This window comes from Pipistrellus hanaki, assembly GCF_964339955.1.
Source record: "Pipistrellus hanaki genome assembly, chromosome: 1".
Taxonomy (NCBI): Eukaryota; Metazoa; Chordata; class Mammalia; order Chiroptera; family Vespertilionidae; genus Pipistrellus; species Pipistrellus hanaki.
The window spans coordinates 173,460,989-173,481,482 of NC_140503.1; the positions used below are offsets into that span (position 1 = coordinate 173,460,989).

Here is a 20,494-nt window from a genome sequence, read left to right on the forward strand (position 1 = left end):
TTTAATTTCTTCCTTGATTTCTCTGGTAACCCAGTCCTTGTTTAATAGCAAGCTGTTTAGTCTCCATGTGTTTGATTTCTTTGGATTATTTTTATTGTAGTTAATTTCCAGTTTTATGCCATTATGGTCTGAGAAGATACTTGATATGATTTCTATCTTCTTGAATTTGAAGAGACTTTGCCTATGTCCCAAAATGTGGTCTATCTTTGAGAATGTCCCATGTGCACTTGAGAAGAATGTATATTCTGTGGCTTTGGGGTGGAGTGTCCTGAAGATGTCAATTAATTCCATCTGGTCTAGTGAGTCATTTAGGATTGATATTTCTTTGCTGATTTTTTGTTTAGATGATTTGTCGAAGGGTGACAGTGGGGTATTAAAATCTCCTACTATGATTGTATTGCTATTAATCTCTCCCTTAATGTCCTCTAGCAGTTTTTTAATGTATTTGGTTGCTCCTGTATTGGGTGCATATATATTTACCAGGGTTATTTCTTCTTGTTGGATTGTTCCCTTTAGTATTATGAAGTGGCCTTCATTATCTCTTGTTATGTCCTTCACTCTGAGATCTAATTTGTCAGATATAAGTATTGCTACCCCAGCTTTTTTTTCATTTCCATTTGCCTGGAAAACTTTTTTCCATCCCTTCACCCTCAGTCTGTGTGCATCTCTTTTTCTGAGGTGGGTTTCTTGTAGACAACAGATGTATGGATCTTGTTTTCTTATCCAATCTGTTACCCTATGTCTTTTGATTGGAGCATTTAATCCATTTACATTTAAGGTTATTATTGATAGGTACTCATTTGACGCCATTTTTATTCTATACCCGTGTTCCTTCTTCACTTCTTATTTCTTTATTTTTACAGTAGACCCTTTAGCATTTCTTGCATTGCTGGTTTGGTGGAGATAAATTCCTTCAGTCTTTTTTTGTCTGTGAAGCTCCTGATTTCCCCTTCAATTTTGATTGATAGCCTTGCTGGGTACAGTATTCTTGGATTCAGACCCTTCCTTTGCATGACTTTGTATATTTCATCCCATTCCCTTCTGGCCTGATAAGTTTCTGTTGAGAAATCAGTTGCTAGTTCCTTTGTATGTAACTTTCTGTCTCTCTCTGGCTGCTTTTAAGATTCTTACTTTGTCGTTGTTGTTTGCCAATTTAATTATAATGTGCCTTGGAGTCTGTCTTCTGGGATTCATTTTGCTTGGGACTCTGCGGGCATCTTGGATTTGTGTGGGTTTTTTCTTTTCTATTTCAGGAAAGTTTTCTGTCATTATTTCTTGAAATACTTTTTCCATGTCTACCTCAGTTTCCTTTCCTTCTGGAACCCCTATTATTCGAATATTATTTTGTTTTGTTTTGTCCCAAAGCTCCCGTAGGCTCTCCTCCTGCTTTTTAATCTTTTTTTCTAGAAGTTGCTCTACTTGGGTATTTTTTTCCATCTTATCTTCTAGCTCACTGATGCGGTCCTCTGCTTCATCTAGTCTACTCTTGATGCTTTCTATTGAGTTCTTCATGGTAGCGATGTCACTTTTCATTTCTTCTTGGTTCTTCTTCAGTTCCTCATGGCTCTCCTTCATTTCCTCATGGTTCTTTCTCATTTCTTCTTGGCTTTTGTCAAATTTCTCTTCCATTCTTTTTAGCCATGCTATGATCATTACTCTGAATTCTTGCTCTGGCAGGCTGCTTACCTCTGGCTCGTTTACTTCCTTTTCTGGTGATGCCTGCTTTTCTTTCAAGTGCGGACTATGTTTTTGTCTCCCCATGGCCTCTCTTTTCAGGATGTCTGGTTATGTGGTATTCCTTCTCCTGCGTTGATTTTGAGGTACAAAATACAACACTACCAGGTACAACACAAGCGGCACTTAACAGGAATGTATTTACAATATTAATAACCTCTAATAAAGGTGACCACTAGAGAAAGGCAACTTAGGGGATAGGAGAGAAGGAATAAAGGTAAAAATAAAATAAAGAAAAATTAAAAAAAAATAAAATTAAAATTAAAATAAAAAAAAAATTAAGTAAATTAAAAAAAAAAAGAGGGATAAAGAGATAGAAAAAGAAGAAGAAGAAAAAAGTAATGACAAAATGAAGTTGGAAAACAGGGAAAAAAAGAAGAGGGAGAGAGAGAGAGAGAAAGAGAGAGAAGAAGCAAACTAAAAGAGAAATGGGAAACAAACTATATATATATGGAGAAAATTGCCATAGAAAAACCTCTGGACCCAGCCAATGCCAGTAACAATACTTGGAGATTAATACAAACTACAATATCCACTATTATTAAGTAAGGCTATGATATACAGAAGTAAAATAAACAAACAAAAACAGAGGATTTAAAAAAAAATACAAAGCAACAATAACAATACAGGAATAAGCATAACAATTTCACTAAAAGGCATAAAAATTCACAATAATCAACCTTCACACATACAATGCGAAAAGGATAGAGGGGAGAATGGATTTTTTTTTTTTTTTTAACTAGTTAATATAGTGCAGAGATTGGTATTTATACACTTGGATCAGGGGTTGGAACTTAGGTCTATAAGTATAGTGAGAGCTTTAGCAGGGGGTATAGAGAGAGAATAGAGGAAAAACTAAAGCCGGAAAGGGATAGGATAAACTGTAGACTAAAGGGTAAAGTTTAGTAAGAGAGTGATAGTGTAAAGGTTGAGTTGAGATAGGGTTGAATGATGCTATAGTAGAGATTAAAATAGAATGAAGGTTACTCCCAATGTAAAATAAAGAAAAAATAAAATGGTACTAGAGAGAGAAAAAAAAGAAAAGAAAGAAAAAAAAAATAAATAAAATTTTTTTTTAAAAAAGTTGCAAAATAGCAGTAGTAATAGTGATAGAGATTGAAAAATGTAGTAATTGAAAAGGTAAAATCAAGTAAGGAAAAAAGAAAAAAAATTGTTTCTTAAGTAAAAGATATGAAAAATGAAAATTAAATAAAAGATGTAAAAAATGAAAATAAAGTAAAGTATAGCAAAATTAGCATAAAAATGACCAGTACTGGTCACTCACTTCCTCAGTTAATGTATTTGGCACTTCTGATTCTCGGACCAGACAGTCTTGCAGTTCCCAGCTTTCCACTGCACCTCAGTTTTGTAAGGTAATCCTTAATTTTTAGTAGACTATATCTTAGATATTTGTGTCCATTTATTTTTGATTAATTAAAAGACAAAAGAAAAGAAAGGAAAAAAAAAAAAAAAAAAAGAAGGGCAGTTTGTAATTCAGCTCTTAGGTGTCAGTGTTTCCGGTTTGACCTCCCAGTCTTTTTGGTTGCTCCAGCCTTCTTTCTCTATGGCTCTAGCTGGCAGGGTGCCAGCTGGCTCCCAGACTATCTCTTCTGGCTCCGATCCCTTGTTTCCAGGGAGGCACTTTCTCCCTGCAAATTCCCCGGATATGCCCAACTAGGCTGTTCTTCCCTAGTATTCCGAAGCTAGGGGGTGAAGGGGATCAGGCGCCGAGGTGTCCAGATGCTCCGCCCTTGGCGGGACAGCCGCGATTCTTAACACTCTGTCCCGTGTCCCCTGGCTTTTTAAAAAAAAAAAAAAAAAAAAAAAAAAATTCCCGCTTCTGGGGAAGCTTATGCCAAACCCAGCACTAGATGTCGCTGCAGCCTTCTTAGGGCTCAGCTTTGCGGGCGCTGCATGGAGGCAGGGCCGGAACTCCCCGGCTACTGTGGCTGCCGGCACCGCGGGACCGCGATCTCTCAGGCTTTCCCCGCAAATTCTGACCTTTCCGTGGGTGACCGAAGAACTCCTTTGAATCCACACGCCAGCGCCAACTCGGGCGTCTCAGCTACTGGATGGAGCTCTCCGCAGTGGGCTTTCCAGGCCTCAGAGAAGCCACTCCTTTCTCACAGCGCCGCCGCCGCTGCTTCTGCCGCCGCCGCAGCCGCCGCGGCCGCCGCTGTGGCTGTGTTGGCCACCGGCTGGAAATCCTGTCCAGCGGATCGCTGCCTAGCTTCCTTGAAACCTCTGCTGCCCCTCAGCTGCCAATCAACCCTCCCTGAGCGACTCAGATGTTACTTTTATCCGTTCTGGGACCAGAGTCAGAATAAGTCCGACTGTTCGGTCGCCATCTTCAAGCTCCGCCTTCTGTGTGAATTACTAATTTACACAATCTGTAAATAGGACCATGTGCCCACCACCCAAAGTCAAATCTCCTGTCACCTCCTATTAGGACCTCTTTCTTCCCCCACCCCCTCCCTCTGGCAGTCACCACACTGATGTTTGTGTACATAAGTCTCAATTTTATATTACACATATGAGTTAAATCATATAGTTCTTAGCTTTCTCTGTTTGACTTATTTCACTTCCCATAATGTTCTCAAGGTCCATTCATGTTGTTGTAAATGACATTATTTCATTCTTTTTTATGACTGTGCAGTACTCCATTGTGTATATATACATCACATCTTTATCCAGTCCTCTATAGCAGGGAACTTTGGCTATTTCCAACTCTTGGCCACCATGAATAATGCTTCAGTGAGCATAGGGGTGCCTATAATTTTGTGTTTAAATGATTTCGAGGTTTTAGGGCATATACCCAGAAGTGGGATTTTAATTTTCAGTACATAGTTCCTCGATATTTTATTCTTTTGCTTGAACTTTTGAATAAGCCTGTATTGCTATGAGAATGTTTGACCAGATGTTTCCAAGAGACACACATCTCCAGTAAGAATGCCCATAAAAGAATGTCGCATAGGAATAAAATAATCTGCAAGACATGTGGTTTTCTTCAAAACTTAAATGTTTTCTCCTCTGTTGAGTATTCACCCATACATCATTACCCCCTTGGCAGCAACTCAGAGTTTATTGCTGGAGCAAGAAGAGCAACCTGGGGTCTTACAGAAACAAACAAGCTGCTAAAGAAAGGTGGAGGGCAGGGTCAACAGAGAGGCAGATAGGGGTCAAGTACCATTACTTTTCGAAAGAAATAAAATGAAATCAATATTTTATGAGCTTATACAATGTGAATAAATAGGCAGGAATATATGAAATAAACAATATGTCCACACCTACAATAAAATGAAACTACATTTTGAATTTCACTATAGTTTATCTGATAGACTATATGCTATCAAGGGAAGGACCTTGAAAGGATATTAGTGACAGCATAGGGTGCTAGATACCATAGGACAGGGGTCCTCAAACTTTTTAAAGTGGGGGCCAGATCACGGTCCCTCAGAGAGCTGGAGGGCCGGACTATATGAACTACTAATTCCTACTGTAACACCTCGGCTGCGCTCACTGCCCAAAAAACCTGGCGGGCCAGATCAGACTCCTCTGCGGGCCGCATGTGGCCCTCGGGCCGCAGTTTGAAGACCCCTGCTAGGAGCACCAATCATAGTAACGACTGAGTAATGTCATTTCCTATGCAGAAATGGTCTTATCTAATGTAAAATAGTGTTCTTAAGGATAGCCATAGTAAAATAGCATGCAAATATTTGAAAAGTTTCATGTTTTCATATCATCTTTAATATTGGGGTAAATATAACGTCATCAAAACAAATTCTGACCATGACTTCCTACTACCCAGGGTACATGTAAAACTCTTTAGGCAACCAATCTGCCTTCTGCAATAAGTTAATGTAATGTTTAGAACTGTGCCAGATTACTATTACTGTGATGGAGACAATACTGTGTAATGGTCAGGAACATGGACTATGGAGCTAGCCATCTGATTTTATTTTGGTTCTACCATAACCACTATGTGACTGCACAAGTTAAACATTCAGCAACCTTAATTTCTTCATCAAGGACATGGATTAAGGAATATCTCCTAGTCATGTTGTAAAGATGACATGAACACAGGTAAAGTTCAGTATAGGCATGGCACAGAGTAGGTACTTAATTATTATAGAACTAGGGGCCCAGTGCACAAATTTATGCACAGGTGGCATCCCTTTGCCTGACCAGCAATCAGGGCTGATTGGGGCCCATCTCACACAATCGTGATTGGGGCTGGCCGGCTGTGGGGAGGGACCAGGGGGGTTGGCCTCATTTAGATATTTAAGTGGATATGGGGAAGTTCAGAGCACAGTAAAAAAGATAAATACAAAAGTAATTATATATGTATATATATATACACATATGCCTAAGAGACCATTATGATCTAATGACCAGAGGACCTGCCTATAGCACTAACTACCAGGGGGCAGATGCTCAAAGCTGCCCCCTGGTGGTCAGTATATCCCCACAGCCAACTTTCTGCAGCCAGCCAACCACCTGTGGTCCAGTTCTCTCAGTTGGCTGGCCAGTCCCGATTGGCCCCAATTGAGACTGGGTTGAGACAGCCCCAATGGGCCCTGATCACCGATCAGGCCAAGGGACACCACCTGTGCATGAGTTCATGCATGGGCCCCCCTTTCTCTCTCTCTCTCTCCCTTTCTCTTTCTCTCTCTCTCTTTCTCTCTCTCTCTCTCTCCATACACACACACACACACACACACACACACACACACAAACACATATATGTATGTATATATGTATATATGATACATTTATGTATGTACAATATATATAATACATTTATATATGTATGTATATATACTTTTTAATGATTTCAGAGAGGAAGAGAGAAGGAGAAAGAGATAGAAACATCAATAATGAGAGAGAATCATTGACTGGCTGGTTGATTCCTGCAAGCCCAACCCTGGGGATGGATTCCACAACCTGGGCATATACCCTGACCAGGAATTGAATTGTGACCTCCTAGTTCATAGGTTGATGCTCAATCACTAAGCCACACTAGCTAGGTTATCTCCATCTTTTTAAGTGAATGTATCAGATATTAGTTGGCAACATTCAAAGTTTATTAGAATTAATATTCACCTACTTATTATTGAACTTATGTGAATGGAACATGACTGAGATAAACTAAACTTCACAGAGAAAAACAACTGAATTTATCACATGCATTATAAGAACATGAATCCTTTATTTATAGAAGCAAGTATCAATATCAACAAGTGATACCTAAATTCTGCAAATGCTAGGCTATAATAGTATGTACTGTGGTTGAAAAGGTGGTTTTTAAATGTCCCATCTCTTAACCAACTATCTTAGTTGATGTTTCTTCCATGAGGTTACACATATAAGTAAAACAAAATGTAAATATTTTAAATATGTCTCTGTCTTTAATTTGTGTTCTATGTGAATTGAAATTGTATTTCCCCTTAATGAATGCAGCTCTTGATGCTCAACTTAGGAAGTCTTCAACTTGTTTTTAATTTACCATGTTGCAACTCACTTTATTTGTGTCCTTAATTTCATGCTTTCTGATCTGATGCTAATTTATTCAACAATTATTTTCAACCTGCAGCACACAGATAATGAGACATAAGTACAACTGAATCTTGTGGTTTTTCTGATTGGAGCTGAGATAGGGTGTCTGAAGTAACACTCCAATGTATGGTGCCATCATGAACCTTCATCTTTTATGTATAATTGGCCTATGCTCCATAACCATGGGCCCGCATTTAGATTCCTTCTCTGTTTTCTTGTTAAACAGGACCCATCATAAATAGATACATATTCAAGAGAGGCTTCATGACACATGATGTAAAAAACCCACAAAACCTGGCTTAATTGATTCATTGGCAATGAAAGATGCTTTAATGTAATATCCACAATGCCAGTTTTTACCCTGTAAAAAGATTCAGGAATAAAATTAAAAGCAGAAAATATAATTTTCCATTGCAGCATTCTTAGTTTAAGAATTTTACCTCACCCATGGAAATTATTATCAAAATTGATTAAATGAATATTTCTATTAAATCTTAAATTATTCATTGTTATATTTCTTAAGCAGAGATCATATAAAAATAAACACTTCTTAATAATTAATAAATCAAAACATTAGAGTAGTGGTTCTCAACCTTTCCAGCCACAACCCTATAATACAGTTCCTCATGTTGTGGTGACCCCCAACCATAAAATTATTTTTGATGCTAATTCATAAATGTAATTTTGCTACTATTATGAATCATAATGTAAATATCTGTGTTTTCTAATGGTCTTTAGAGGAACATTCTATAAATTTTTAATTATCTTTCAAATATAGTATTTTATTCACATAAGTTACTTTTGTTTTTGAGGCTCTTATTACATATTTCCCAGGGCTATCTCAGCAGTCTACAACTAATTTTTACATTTTGGTATTTTCCTGTGTTGGTTCTTTCTACACCTACGGTTCTCAGGTAGATTTTACTAAATCACCGCTCTCTTCTCATTACCAAACAAGCTAATAAATGGAACAAAATACAGACAAGGGTGGGCAAAAGTAGGCTGGCAGTTGTGAGTACATGAAACACAGATTTTATTCTTGTATTATTTAATTATTAATTATAGTATGTATTTGTGTTATTTGTCTTATTATTGTCTTAGTATTTGTTTTGTATACTTAGTATTTATCTTTGAGGCAATGATGGCTATAATTTAACCTATTTCTGCCTATCCCTGTGTACTTTAATTGTTACCCTGTTACACTTTAGCTGTATCTCCACTTCTTTTCCAGAGTGTTCCTATATGTTCTTGTATATTGCTCAGCATGGGCAATATTTCACGTGTTTGTTGAATGAATGAATTCTTAGTTAGAGGCAATCTTATAAACTCTAATTACATTTCTCACACTATACATTATATCCTAATTATAACTCTACATGTTTTATAATATTTGCTGCACAATAAGCTTCTTAAAAGTATAATGTTTATATTTCCCCCACATACAATGTCTATCACAGGACCAGAGATATTAAATAATTTAAAAAGAACATATATTAAATGAGCGAATGACTAAATTACAATTATGTAAGTATTTAAAACTAATTAAAGTAATATAGAGTTTTATTTTAATTTTTAAATTTTTATTTTATAACTAGAGGCCCAGTGAATGAAATTTATGCACTGGGAGGTGCGGGGAAGTGTCCCTCAGCCCAACCTCCTGTACCTTCTCCAATGTGGGACTTTTCAGGGGATGTCTGACTGCTGGTTTAGGCCCAGTTCTGAGCAGCAGTTGGACATTCCTCTCACAATCCAGGACTGCTGGCTCCTAACACTCACCTGCCTGCCTGCCTCCTTGTCCCTAACTGTTTCTGCCTGCCAGCCTGATCACCCCCTAACTACTCCCCTGATGGTCTGATTGACAGCTAACTGCTCCCCTGACAGCCCAATCATCCCCAAATGCTCTCCCCTGCTGGCCTGATTGCCCCCAACTGCCCTCCCCTGCAGACCAGATCACCCCCAACTGCCATCTCCTGCTGGCCATCTTGTGACAATGTGGAGGTAGCCATATTGTGGCAGCCATCTTGTGATGACATGGGGGCAGCCATCTGTGACAATGTGGAGTGGACATCTTGTGGTGGCCATCTTGTGACCTGAGGGCATGAGGGTCAATTTGCATATTATCTCTTTATTATATAGGATGCCATAGGTGTTTTAGAAAACAAAATTCATTCAAAGGAAATTGCCTGAGAATCTTTTACAGAATCTTATATATAAGTTATTACTACTACTTACCATTAACATTACTTTAATAATTTACTAAACTTAATGCTCTTTCTATATTACTCCTTTAATCTGCACAGTATTGCTATCTTATGGATACTAGTATTTGTTCTCATCTTACAGATGTGCAAGATTAATTTTCAAGAGGTTAAATACCTTATCCAATGTCATAAAACTAAACATAAGATAATGCCAGACTTTAGAACAATTCCATATTACTCCAAAACCCAAACTCTTAAAACAATGTGTACTGTCAACCTCATGTAATCCAGTATACACTTGAGCAGAAATATTTATTCATTCAAAAACTTTTAATTGCTCACCTAATACATGCTTATCCCTATTAATCAGTGAGATCCAGGAGAGATGAAGCAGCCTGAGTTCCTGACTTATGGAGCTTACCTTTGTGGGTGAGGGAGCCATAAACTGAATGAACATATGCACTTATATTATAAGAAATGGAGAAATTAAAGCTAAGCTATGATATTAAAGATTGGTTCTATCTAGGGTTGGTGGTTCCTATTTTCTTTAACCTGTTAACCGAGCTGGACCTATAAATACATCAAACATAAACACTATCGGGAACGGGTAGGACATATGAATACGTCCTTGAAATATATGTTGCTCCCTGAGAGGGATGGTGTGTATGTATATATATATATATATATATATATATATATATATATATATATATATATTTAAATATATTTTATTGATTTTCTTACAGAGAGGAAGGGAGAGAGATAGAAAGCTAGAAACATCGATGAGAGAGAAACATCGACCAGTTGCCTCCTGAACATCCCCCACTAGGGATGTGCCCGCAACCAATGTACATGCCCTTGGCCGGAATCGAACCTGGGACCTTTCAGTCCGCAGACCGATGCTCTACTGCTGAGCCAAACGGGCTTCGGCTGTAATCTTTATAATTGTTTGTAAAATTTATAATTTTTTAATTCGATGTTTCCATTTTTTTGTTGGAATTCTTTTCTATTTGTTTGTAATGTTGTATTTTACTTTGTGCTTTATATATAAATAAACGAAAAAATATATATTTCATTTATTTTAATTAAGTATAAATAAAAAAAATAATAATATAAAATTACATCCGCTGGGTGTGACGTACTGACACATCCTAGTGAAATAGTATGCGCCCGTTGTACGTTGCGTAATTAGAAAGGGAACTCCCCGGTTAACAGGTTAAAGAAAGACCTCTCTGAAAAGGCTTGATTAAAGTAAACGTGCAAACCTGTGGGAGCCACACCAGGGTCCCCAGATAATCAAGGACAATGGGAGCACAGAGGCCTTGTCAATACACCATAATGGCCAAGGTCACTCTGAGCATGAGCCTAATTGGGGTGCCAAGGCCAAGATATTATTAGCAGGTGCAAGCACACACGGTACACTGTGCCCTTCTGTAACCCAAATGATTGATGTCACTGTTAGCAACTAGCCTTCTTTATCTCTGGGGTAATATACAGGTTACTGACTAGAAGGAGTGTTTGTGTGGGAAGAAGTTTGCTAGAGAGAGCAGCTGGGCAGAGCAGAGAAAGAGCTCAGGAGAAGCAGAGGCAGCAGACACTGAGAATGTAGCTCCTATGTGTGTAGGAGGGAGGAGAGGTCAGAAGGAGCTAAGACTGGTATTTTTACTTGTAAGGCTAAGAGCTCATGAAGAGCTCATATATAGCTACCATGTTAATCAGCCAGTGTGCTGAGTCAGAGAGGCTGGAGGAGCTACTGAGCCTGAGAACTCAGGTACCACTATGATGTGAGGCGGTGAGTCTAGGGGGCAGCATGGGACTTCTCAGTTAATATAATAGCTGTGGGTACATAGACAGATGCTGCTTTGTAGAAAAGATGTACGTGTTAACCAGCCAGTGTCCAGCTGCCTGCCTCAATGGACTTGACTGTGGAGAATTGTCTTGTCTGATGGCTATTTGGCCATTAGCTTCTGCAATAAAGACTCATTCTTATACATCCACAACTTCTCATAGCTTTGCCATCTAAGACCCGGTGTCCTAGGAGCTCCAGCCCCAGGCTGAGGAGCTTGGGCCCAACTCCTGTTACTAGTGAGCAGAGGATAAAGGAGGAACTTGGCCTAAGTTCCCAACAGTTAGTACATTGGGCAGGGTTTGAGAAGGGACCTACTCTGTGCTTGCCACAGTCAAATGGAAGGATTTAGAAGAATCTAAGGACTCAAAACAACCCAGAGCAGCATGCTGAGCAGTGCTCTGGCTCTGCTCTGACAAGACCTTACAAATACCAGGCGTCAGAGTATTAAAGGAAGAAGGACCAGCAATGCTGAAATTCAACCTGCATGGAATGTTCAAGAAATAGCAAAATGGTCATTGTTGCCTCAGTGGAATGGATGAGAGCAGTATTGGAAGAGCTTAACTTAAAGATGTAGGAGGAGAATAGAAATGTAAAAGGTCTTTGGTCCCTGTAAAATAAATTTCTTACAATGAACTTTGGAGCCTATAGAGCTGAGATGGAATGGGATCTGATGCCTACATTAAATGGATCAGTCAACCAGGCTGCTATGTGGAGTGTAGGAGGTAGGAACCAGTGTTTAAGCAGGGAGCAGTGGGGAGGCCCCTGACATTATTCACACCTCATCATTGATTAGATCAGGGCAATGGTTGAATTCTGTAGATTAAAAAAAAAATTTTTAATTGAATTTTAGTGGGAGAGGAGGAGAGAGAGAAAGAGAGAGAAAAATATCAACGAGAGATCAAAACATCAATTGGCTGCCTCCTGCTTGCCCCCACCAGGGATTGAGCCCAAAACCAGGGCGTGCACCCTGGAACCAAACCTGTATGGGACAATGCCCAACCAACTGAGCCACACCAGCCAGGATCAAATCTGTAGATATTTTAAAGGCAATCAAAATATGGCTTCTTATGGACAATGGGAGCACAGAGTGTGAGGAAAAGAGAGGGAGCCAATGATAACTACACATTATTTGTCCAGGTACCTTGAAGAAAGGAATTGCTGATTATAGGGAACAATCCAGAAGGAATAAGACTTTGGTTGGTAATCAGTAGTTCAGTTGTGGATAAGTTCAAGTTGAGATGCTTATAAGCACCCAGTTGCACATGTTGTGTATAAAATGTAGTTAACCTTTAGTCCTGAAAAGTGTAAATTGAAATGTTTTAAGACTGATTATGCTATGAACCAGTGATAAACTGTGATGGAAATAAACAACTTTAAAATTGACATAAAAACAGAAGTGAGTTCATTAATTTGGTACTTTGTTTTCTTTGTTATGACATATACAGAGGTTTAATAAATACACATAAAATAATTATTAGGGATTTATAAGTGCTCTTCCTGATAAAATCTAAATCCTAATCATCTGAAAGAATATAAATCTATGGAAAGAGATTTCCTGACTCATATATTGGCTATTAGTAAATTAAAACATCTGTTTTTAAGTTATTTTCATTATTAATAAAACAAAACTGTCAGATTTGATAATTCTTAGAGTCCTCACCTCCTGTGAAAAGTCTATAATTTCTGATTCCATAACTATTATTCATTTACACTAATGTCAGAACACTTCAACTCCATTTTTAATATTAGAAATGAATATTTAATGGAAAAGTTTATATCAATGTAAACAATATGAAATAAAAGAGAAAATATGTAAAGTTTAGATTTTTTACCTATAGAAATTTCTAACATTTGATGTTTTATGCTCCTTTTTCAGCATAGGCTTTAGATTGTATCATATTTCCCAAATTTTACAATTGTATAAATATATATATGAGCATATACATTTATACATATATGTGTGTATATTTATGTATGTGTATATACACATACACATACACATACACATACACATACACATACACATATACATATACATATACATATACATATACATATACATATACATATATATATAAAACCTTCCTAAAGTGTTAATAAAAAAGAACCATAAATGAATGAAAACATTTGAATATTATTCTAACTATACAGTACTTTGCCTCCCTCCACCTTACCTGTTTCTATTATAAGCACAAGATCCCATTTTGTGGTTGGCTATTAGCCATGAATAATTGAATATTTGCATTACCCATCTTTCCTTTGGGAGAAAAATAAAAGTAATTTCAAATAGCTACAAGTGTTACTATATTATATGGTATACAACCCAAATATAATGACATAGTGAACTAGATACACAAATAAAGCACAGGCTTATTTTTAATTATTTATAAATATTGTAAATCATTTTATAGCAAACCCCAGTGACAATTATTTTCCAGTGATTCATGAAGCTTCTAAATCAAATGCTCCCTTATGTCTTAAGTGGTGTCATGAGTTTGTTGGTGAGTTAATAGTTTCAGAAAAGGGAGTGATATCAATGCAAATAAAATAATAAGCCAAGATTTAGCTGCAACACTTGTGATATGGTCTAGTTCAGTGTTTCTCAAAATGTAATGTGCCTCGGAGGGTATTGTTAACATGCATAATCTGTTTCAATAGATAGGATCGGGCATGACATTTGGCTGTTCTAACAAGCTCCCAGCTGATAACTGTTCTGCTCGTCAGGGACCATAGTCTGAAAATCAAGGGTAGATCTACATCAACATTCCCCAAAGTTTGTTTCACCTACTCTGAGATCTTATGGAAAAGGATTAAATTACCAAAAGTGGCTCCCTCTCTCCTCTCTTGGATTTGTGATGGATATTGGCACCAAAAATCACGTACTAGTGAAACAAACTCAATTTTTAAATTGTGGTAGAAAAAACACACACATAAGAAATCTACCCTCTTGAATTTTTAAGTGTTCAGCACAGTATTATTTATAAGCACATTATATAGTTATTTTTATAAGTTTCCATACTGAATAACTGGACATCTTTGGTGATATCACTTTTATAGAATTTTGATAACAATTGAAACACTGTATGCATTGGTCAACAACTCCTCCTTTCTTCCTCGCCCCAGCCTCTGGCAACCTCTTCTTATTTCTGCTTCTATGACTTTGATTACTATGGATATCTCATATAAGTAGAGTCTGAAACCATTTCACTATAGAACACATCGGAACACTCTCAGCACACACACACACACACACACATCTATCTATCTATCTATCTATCTATCTATCTATCTATAAAATGACTAGAGGCCCAGTGCACAAAATTCATGCATGGGTAAGGTCCCTAGGCATTGCAGGCGATCAGGTCTGATCTGTGGGGCCCCTGCTGGCACCCGCCCTGTCCAGCCTGGCGCCACTCAATTGCCAGCCCTGTCGCTGCCACTGCCAGTCACCTCCCTCTGCAGGCGATCAGTGGGGTTATGGCAGGGGGAGGGGGTGAGGGGAAAGCCCACTGGCAACCGCCTTGGCTGGCCTGGGGCCTGTAGGCTGGGGGCAGCTCCTATGTTGAGCATCTGCCCCCTGGTGGTCAGTGTATGTTATAGCCACCAGTCATTCCACTGGTCATTTTACTGTTCGGTTTGCATATTAGGCTTTTATTATATAGGATTAGAGGCCTGGTGCATGAAATTTGTGCATGGGGTTGGGGGAGGTTCCCTCAGCCCAGCACCCTCTCCAATCTGGGACCCCTCAGGGAATATCCGAATGCTGGTTTAGGCCCAATCCCACAGGCAACCCTCTCACAGTCCAGGACTGCTGGCTCCTAACCACTTGCTTGCCTGTCTGATCACCCCTAACTGCCCTCCCCTGCTGGACATATTGCCCCTAACCACCTCTGCCTCAGCCCATGGCTCTTTCCAGAGGATGTTTGGAAGATGTCCTGTCTAATTAGCATATTACCCTTTTATTAGTATAGATCATAAATGTAAGAACATATTATTTATTGAAAGAAGCTGAATTCCCACCAGACCTGTCATCAGTGATTGAATAGTTTGGTATGACATAGTCATGATTACCAAACTTGTATTAATACAAAAGAGTAAATATTCATAAAATGTAAAGAAAAAAATTTCAAATTAAAATAAATATTTTGAAATTATAGGCATAGTATGGAGAAAAGGAAAACAGCTTTTATAGTCTGATGGACATAAATTTGATTCCCAATTTTGTTTCTTACACAAGTGCTCTAATCAGCCAAAGTAATATGTTGAATCTTTCTAAATTTTACTTTTCTGTCTTTGAAAAATGTATTTTATCATATCATTTTTATATAATTTTGATAACAATTGAAATTATGTATTGCAAAGAGTAGAAAATAAGTCAGTAAATTATAGCTCTTTTATAATTATCAATAATGAATGTGAATTCCACAGAAAACATGTTTTATTATTACTTAGACTCTACCTGGACTGGGTCTCCAATAAATGATATACAGTAATATAAAAGCTTTGGTCCGTGTTTGAAGTCATGTTTTGACATGCTGTATGAGCTCTCTTTATATGAATTTTTGATAATATGCTTTCAAAATTATTGGCAGATCTACTCTTTGTCTGTATTTCAAGCTGGGTAATGGAAAATGATTTATACAGTTTTATTGAATTTACAAGGACTAGAGTAAGCCATGCTAATTATTGCTATGTCATTCTTGCAGGCTAGCAGGAACTGAGACAAAACATAAGCCAAAGTAAATACAATTAGCATTAAAATGACTCAAGCATGAAATATAACCAAAGATGTCCTGAAGTCTCTTAGTTTTTGTCCATAAAAAAGTATCATGCTTTTTTGTGAGCATTCACTTTAATTGCTTCCCTCTTTTTCTGAAATATGGGAGGTGTTTTAGATCTCTATCGCATTTCTCAAATAACATTTTTGTTATTGACATAACAACCTACACTGTCATAAATAATTAATCTGACTTTTACAACCAGGTGATGCTAATTATAAAGTATTACAGGATGAATACCAGGAGTCCATCTCGCTAAAAAGTAATATTTTTTTTCTTTCCAAATGTATATTATTAAATGTCCATGAGATTTCTTATCAGTTCCTTCTCTTTAGAGTATAAAGTCTTTCTTCTAAGCTCAGTAAATTTTGGTTGAATTTAAAGGACATGTTTATCCCCAAAGAGATATTTTTACCTGGGGATTCCATCCAATTCCTGTTCATTAGACCTTGGATGAGCAGTAGCAAATATCTACCTCTGAACCATTATTGTAAGAAGAGAGTCTACAAAATTAGAGGATAGGTAGAAAAAATATATATATAGGCAAAGAGAGAAGGAACAAAGTTTTATAAGTAGAACTATAGGGAACATGGCAGAAATGTAAAGAACTTGCAGTAGAGTAAGATTAAGCAATTAAGATTTTGCTTTGATGGATAAGGCATCTACTCCTGTGATAGGAGCTGGGAGGTGCCAGTGGAGCAAAGCTAGTCCTGGATATCTGCTAGAATTCAGTTCTTCCCATTCTTTGCAATGAGATGACTCTCTCAATTAATTTCTGTAAGTGAAAGAAGAAATCAGACAGAATCAGAGGGATTCCTGGAATCACAGGCTGATTACAGAAAGTGTGGGCCTTTTTCTGATTTGACCAAAGCTACTGTTTGCAACTGCAATGCTCTTTGGCTCTATTAGCTGTACATTTTTTTCAATGTGATTAATCCTCACCTGAGGATATTTTCCCATTGATTTTAGAGAGAGTAAAGAGGAAGGGAGGGAGGAAGAGAGAGAGAGAGAGAGAGAGAGAGAGAGAGAGAGAGAGAGAGAGAGAGAGAGAGAGAGAAAGAGAGAGAGAAAGAGAGATGTGAAAGAGATTGGTTGCCTCCAACATCTTGATCAAGGTGGGGATTGAACCTGCAACCCAGGTGAATGCCCTGGACAGGGAATGGAACCCTTCACCCTTCAGTTTCCTGACTAATACTCTAACCAAAGGGAAGCACCATCCAGGGATATTAACTGTAAGTTTATTGACATACATCTATTGTGTTTGATTAACCCCCAAGTGCCCCTACTATTTGCTTGCTTAACTTCATCCCTGGATACTTCTGAATTCCCAAAATGGGGAAAATGAAAGGGTGATGTCTGGTACAACAGGATATTCTAACATATGGCATGTGTAATTTCTATCACATAGTAATTGTGCCAAAGCAGTTATCAAATATGCTAGCTATCCCCCTTGGGGAATATATGTTAATTATGGGCTTTTGAAAAGAAAAGGGACTTTAACATTAACAGGACTGAAATGGGCTCTGATAAGTAAGAATGGAACTTAAAGAGACCCAAAGAGGAAATTTTGTCTATCTTAGAGTTTGTGTGAAGTCCATTAAGACAAGTGTGACAATATCATTAAAATAAGGTCAAATTGAAGCATTTCTCTATCCCTGAACTTAGATTACATATATACTAAGAAGAAAAAAACCCACACATTTTATAATCTTTTCTACTCTTGTGGTGTCAGAGTCATTTACAAATGCAATATGAATCTTAAAAACAAAACAAAAAAACAAAAAACAACCTACAAAGACTGTATTTCCAGTCGGTTTTAAAATTAGTTTTCCCCAACTCATCCCCTGTCACTTCCTGATTTACAAAGAAAAAAATCCAGAGCGCTTCAAAAAAATCAAATATATGGCTCTATTTGAACTGGATGGATTCTTTAATGACAAGATCCCTTGGCACCTGCTGCCTCTTCTTCCTGGAATATCTATCACCTTTTATTATATCAGTGAACCTTGTCAGGCTTCAAATTTCATATAGAACGACATCTTCAATGCATATTCTCTGCATATATGATGCTTCACCCAATGTAGGCATCTATAATTATATGCTAAAATGACTTATTTTAGACAAATTTATTTTTATAACTTTTCTAAACTTTAAAAATGGATGAGGAAAAACCTGTCTGCCTTTATAATATACTCGTCACATTCCATGAAAAGAATATTGCTCCTAAAATATTTTAAAAGAAGATAATTACCTGAGTGAGGAACAAGACTAATCTACCTCAGTATTCTAAACAGTGAGTTTTAAGTGACTTTGGAGTGAAAAATCCTTTTACTTTCTAGTCATTCCTTATTTATAGGTAATTGTGTTACTGTCTATATCTCTTTACACTTCTGGAAGATGGTGAGTGGATAAGCATGCAATTTCCATTTCTGTGACTTGAATTAATCACTTCTCAAGTAAAGTACAGATGTCCTTCTGGGGAATGCCATTAAGTTAATTATAATGCATTCCATGATTGTACAGGCCTTGTTTTTCCTTCATAATGCATAAAAGTTAATAGATGTATATGATAGTAATTTTCCTGTCATAAAGTCTCCTTTTACTATTCTCAAAATAGTTTAAATTAACACTTAAAATTTATGTAGTATACTTTTATTGAAGAGTAAAGGGGCATGTTCTAAAGTAGAATGAGGTTAATGAGAAGTGATAAAACTAACAACCGTATTTTAAGTATTTTCTCCTTTAACAAGGTTTTTTTTTTTAATCTTGTATTTTCCTCTTATATCACAGACATATTATAAGCAAAGTACCATCATTTTATGGGAGATCAAGTATGATTTATTCTCCTAGCAACTAACATATAGCAAGGAAGTTAACCCTCATGTTTAAGTTTATAAAATAATAATACACAGCAAATTCTAAGTTGTAGGTACTATTTTAAGTTCCTTGGAAAATTATATGACTTGCATACTAACAAAACCCCCTATGAACAGGTACCATTAACATACTAGTTATACCGATGAGAAAACTGAAACAGAGATAGGAATTTATATGCCCAATATCACATAATAGTGATTGATATGGGGTTCAGAGTGCTGCCCAGCTAATGTCAAGGCTGTGTTTCTATATCAGATATGAAAGGACCCCTACCATCAGAAATGATGATTGCAAGAGAAGTTTCTGGATAGCAAGAGGATTTTGAAGAATAAAAATCATTGGATTGATAGAGATTATAAGTGTGTGACAGAGGGGGAAAGGGAGGCAGTTATAAAGTAAGAAGTTACAAGAACATAGAAATAAAAATACAACATATAGTACTCGAGGGATCATAAAGCAGCAGCTAGACTGAATCAGATATTTTATTGAGAATTTTAAAAAGATGAATATGTTCACATTGCTTTGCTGGATATTAATTTTTGGTACACTATATAATTACATCTATTAAAATGATATTTATTAATCAACTTATTGTCTACATAAATTGATTTTTATATTGACAATTAACTATATCAATCTGTTATTATTCTTGTGATCTTGACCCCACCATTTTACTAAGATATCACAGTGTTGTCAGGAATTTATTTGCTACACAGAGGATTTTAAAAAAATAAGTGCATAGCCACAACCAGTTTGGCTCAGTTGGTAGAGCATCAGCCTGCAGACTGAAGGATCCAGGTTCTATTGTGGTCAAGGGAATGCACCTTGGTTGCAGGCACATCCCCAGTGGGGGGTATGCAGGTGGCAGCTGATCGATGCTTCTCTCTCATTCATGCTTCTAACTCTCTCTCCCTCTCCCTTCCTCTCTGTGGAGAAACAATAAAATATATTTTTTAAAAATGTATATACTTTGAAACACTAATACAAACTTACAGGTAAGCTTTTTCTAGATAAAAATACTAAATAGAAAAACAGTAGCTGATTCATTGTTCTCTTTTCAGGTAAACCAGTGATGATAGTGACAGAGTATATGGAAAATGGCTCTTTAGATACATTTTTAAAGGTAAGATTTGAGGCAAATTTAATTATTCAGTGTTATTTATATATTGATAATGACATTGAAGTTAAAATTGAGCCACTTTAAAGCTGAATTTTAAAATGGATAGAAATACCTGGGGTGAGAAAAATTAACTTTGGTTTGAATTATTTTCTTTTCAGAAAATTTATAGAAATTGAAATTATGTGTATCTACAGTTTTACATAATTATATGCTACTTTGCCTTAAAAAATGAAAGAAAGAGGAAAGAAAGAAGAAAAGAGATGGATGGAAGGAGGGAGGGAGGGAGGGAGGGAGAGAAGGGGGGGGGGAACAGAAAGTAGAAAAAGAAGCTTGAACAAATATTTAACTTTCTCAAAGTACATATTGTCAGGCAGAGCTA

At 37.0% G+C, this 20,494-nt stretch overlaps 1 protein-coding gene across 11 annotated transcripts in view; it reads left to right on the forward strand.

Moving 5' to 3' along the window:
- The window catches only part of EPHA5 (EPH receptor A5), a 304,352-nt gene that overhangs the window by 253,956 nt on the left and 29,902 nt on the right, over positions 1-20,494 (forward strand). For all 11 annotated transcript variants that reach the window (XM_084889795.1, XM_084889801.1, XM_084889800.1 and 8 more), the window contains one exon: positions 20,057-20,118. In XM_084889795.1, coding sequence (XP_084745921.1) covers positions 20,057-20,118 — 62 coding nt within the window. The remainder of the gene's footprint in view (positions 1-20,056; positions 20,119-20,494) is intronic.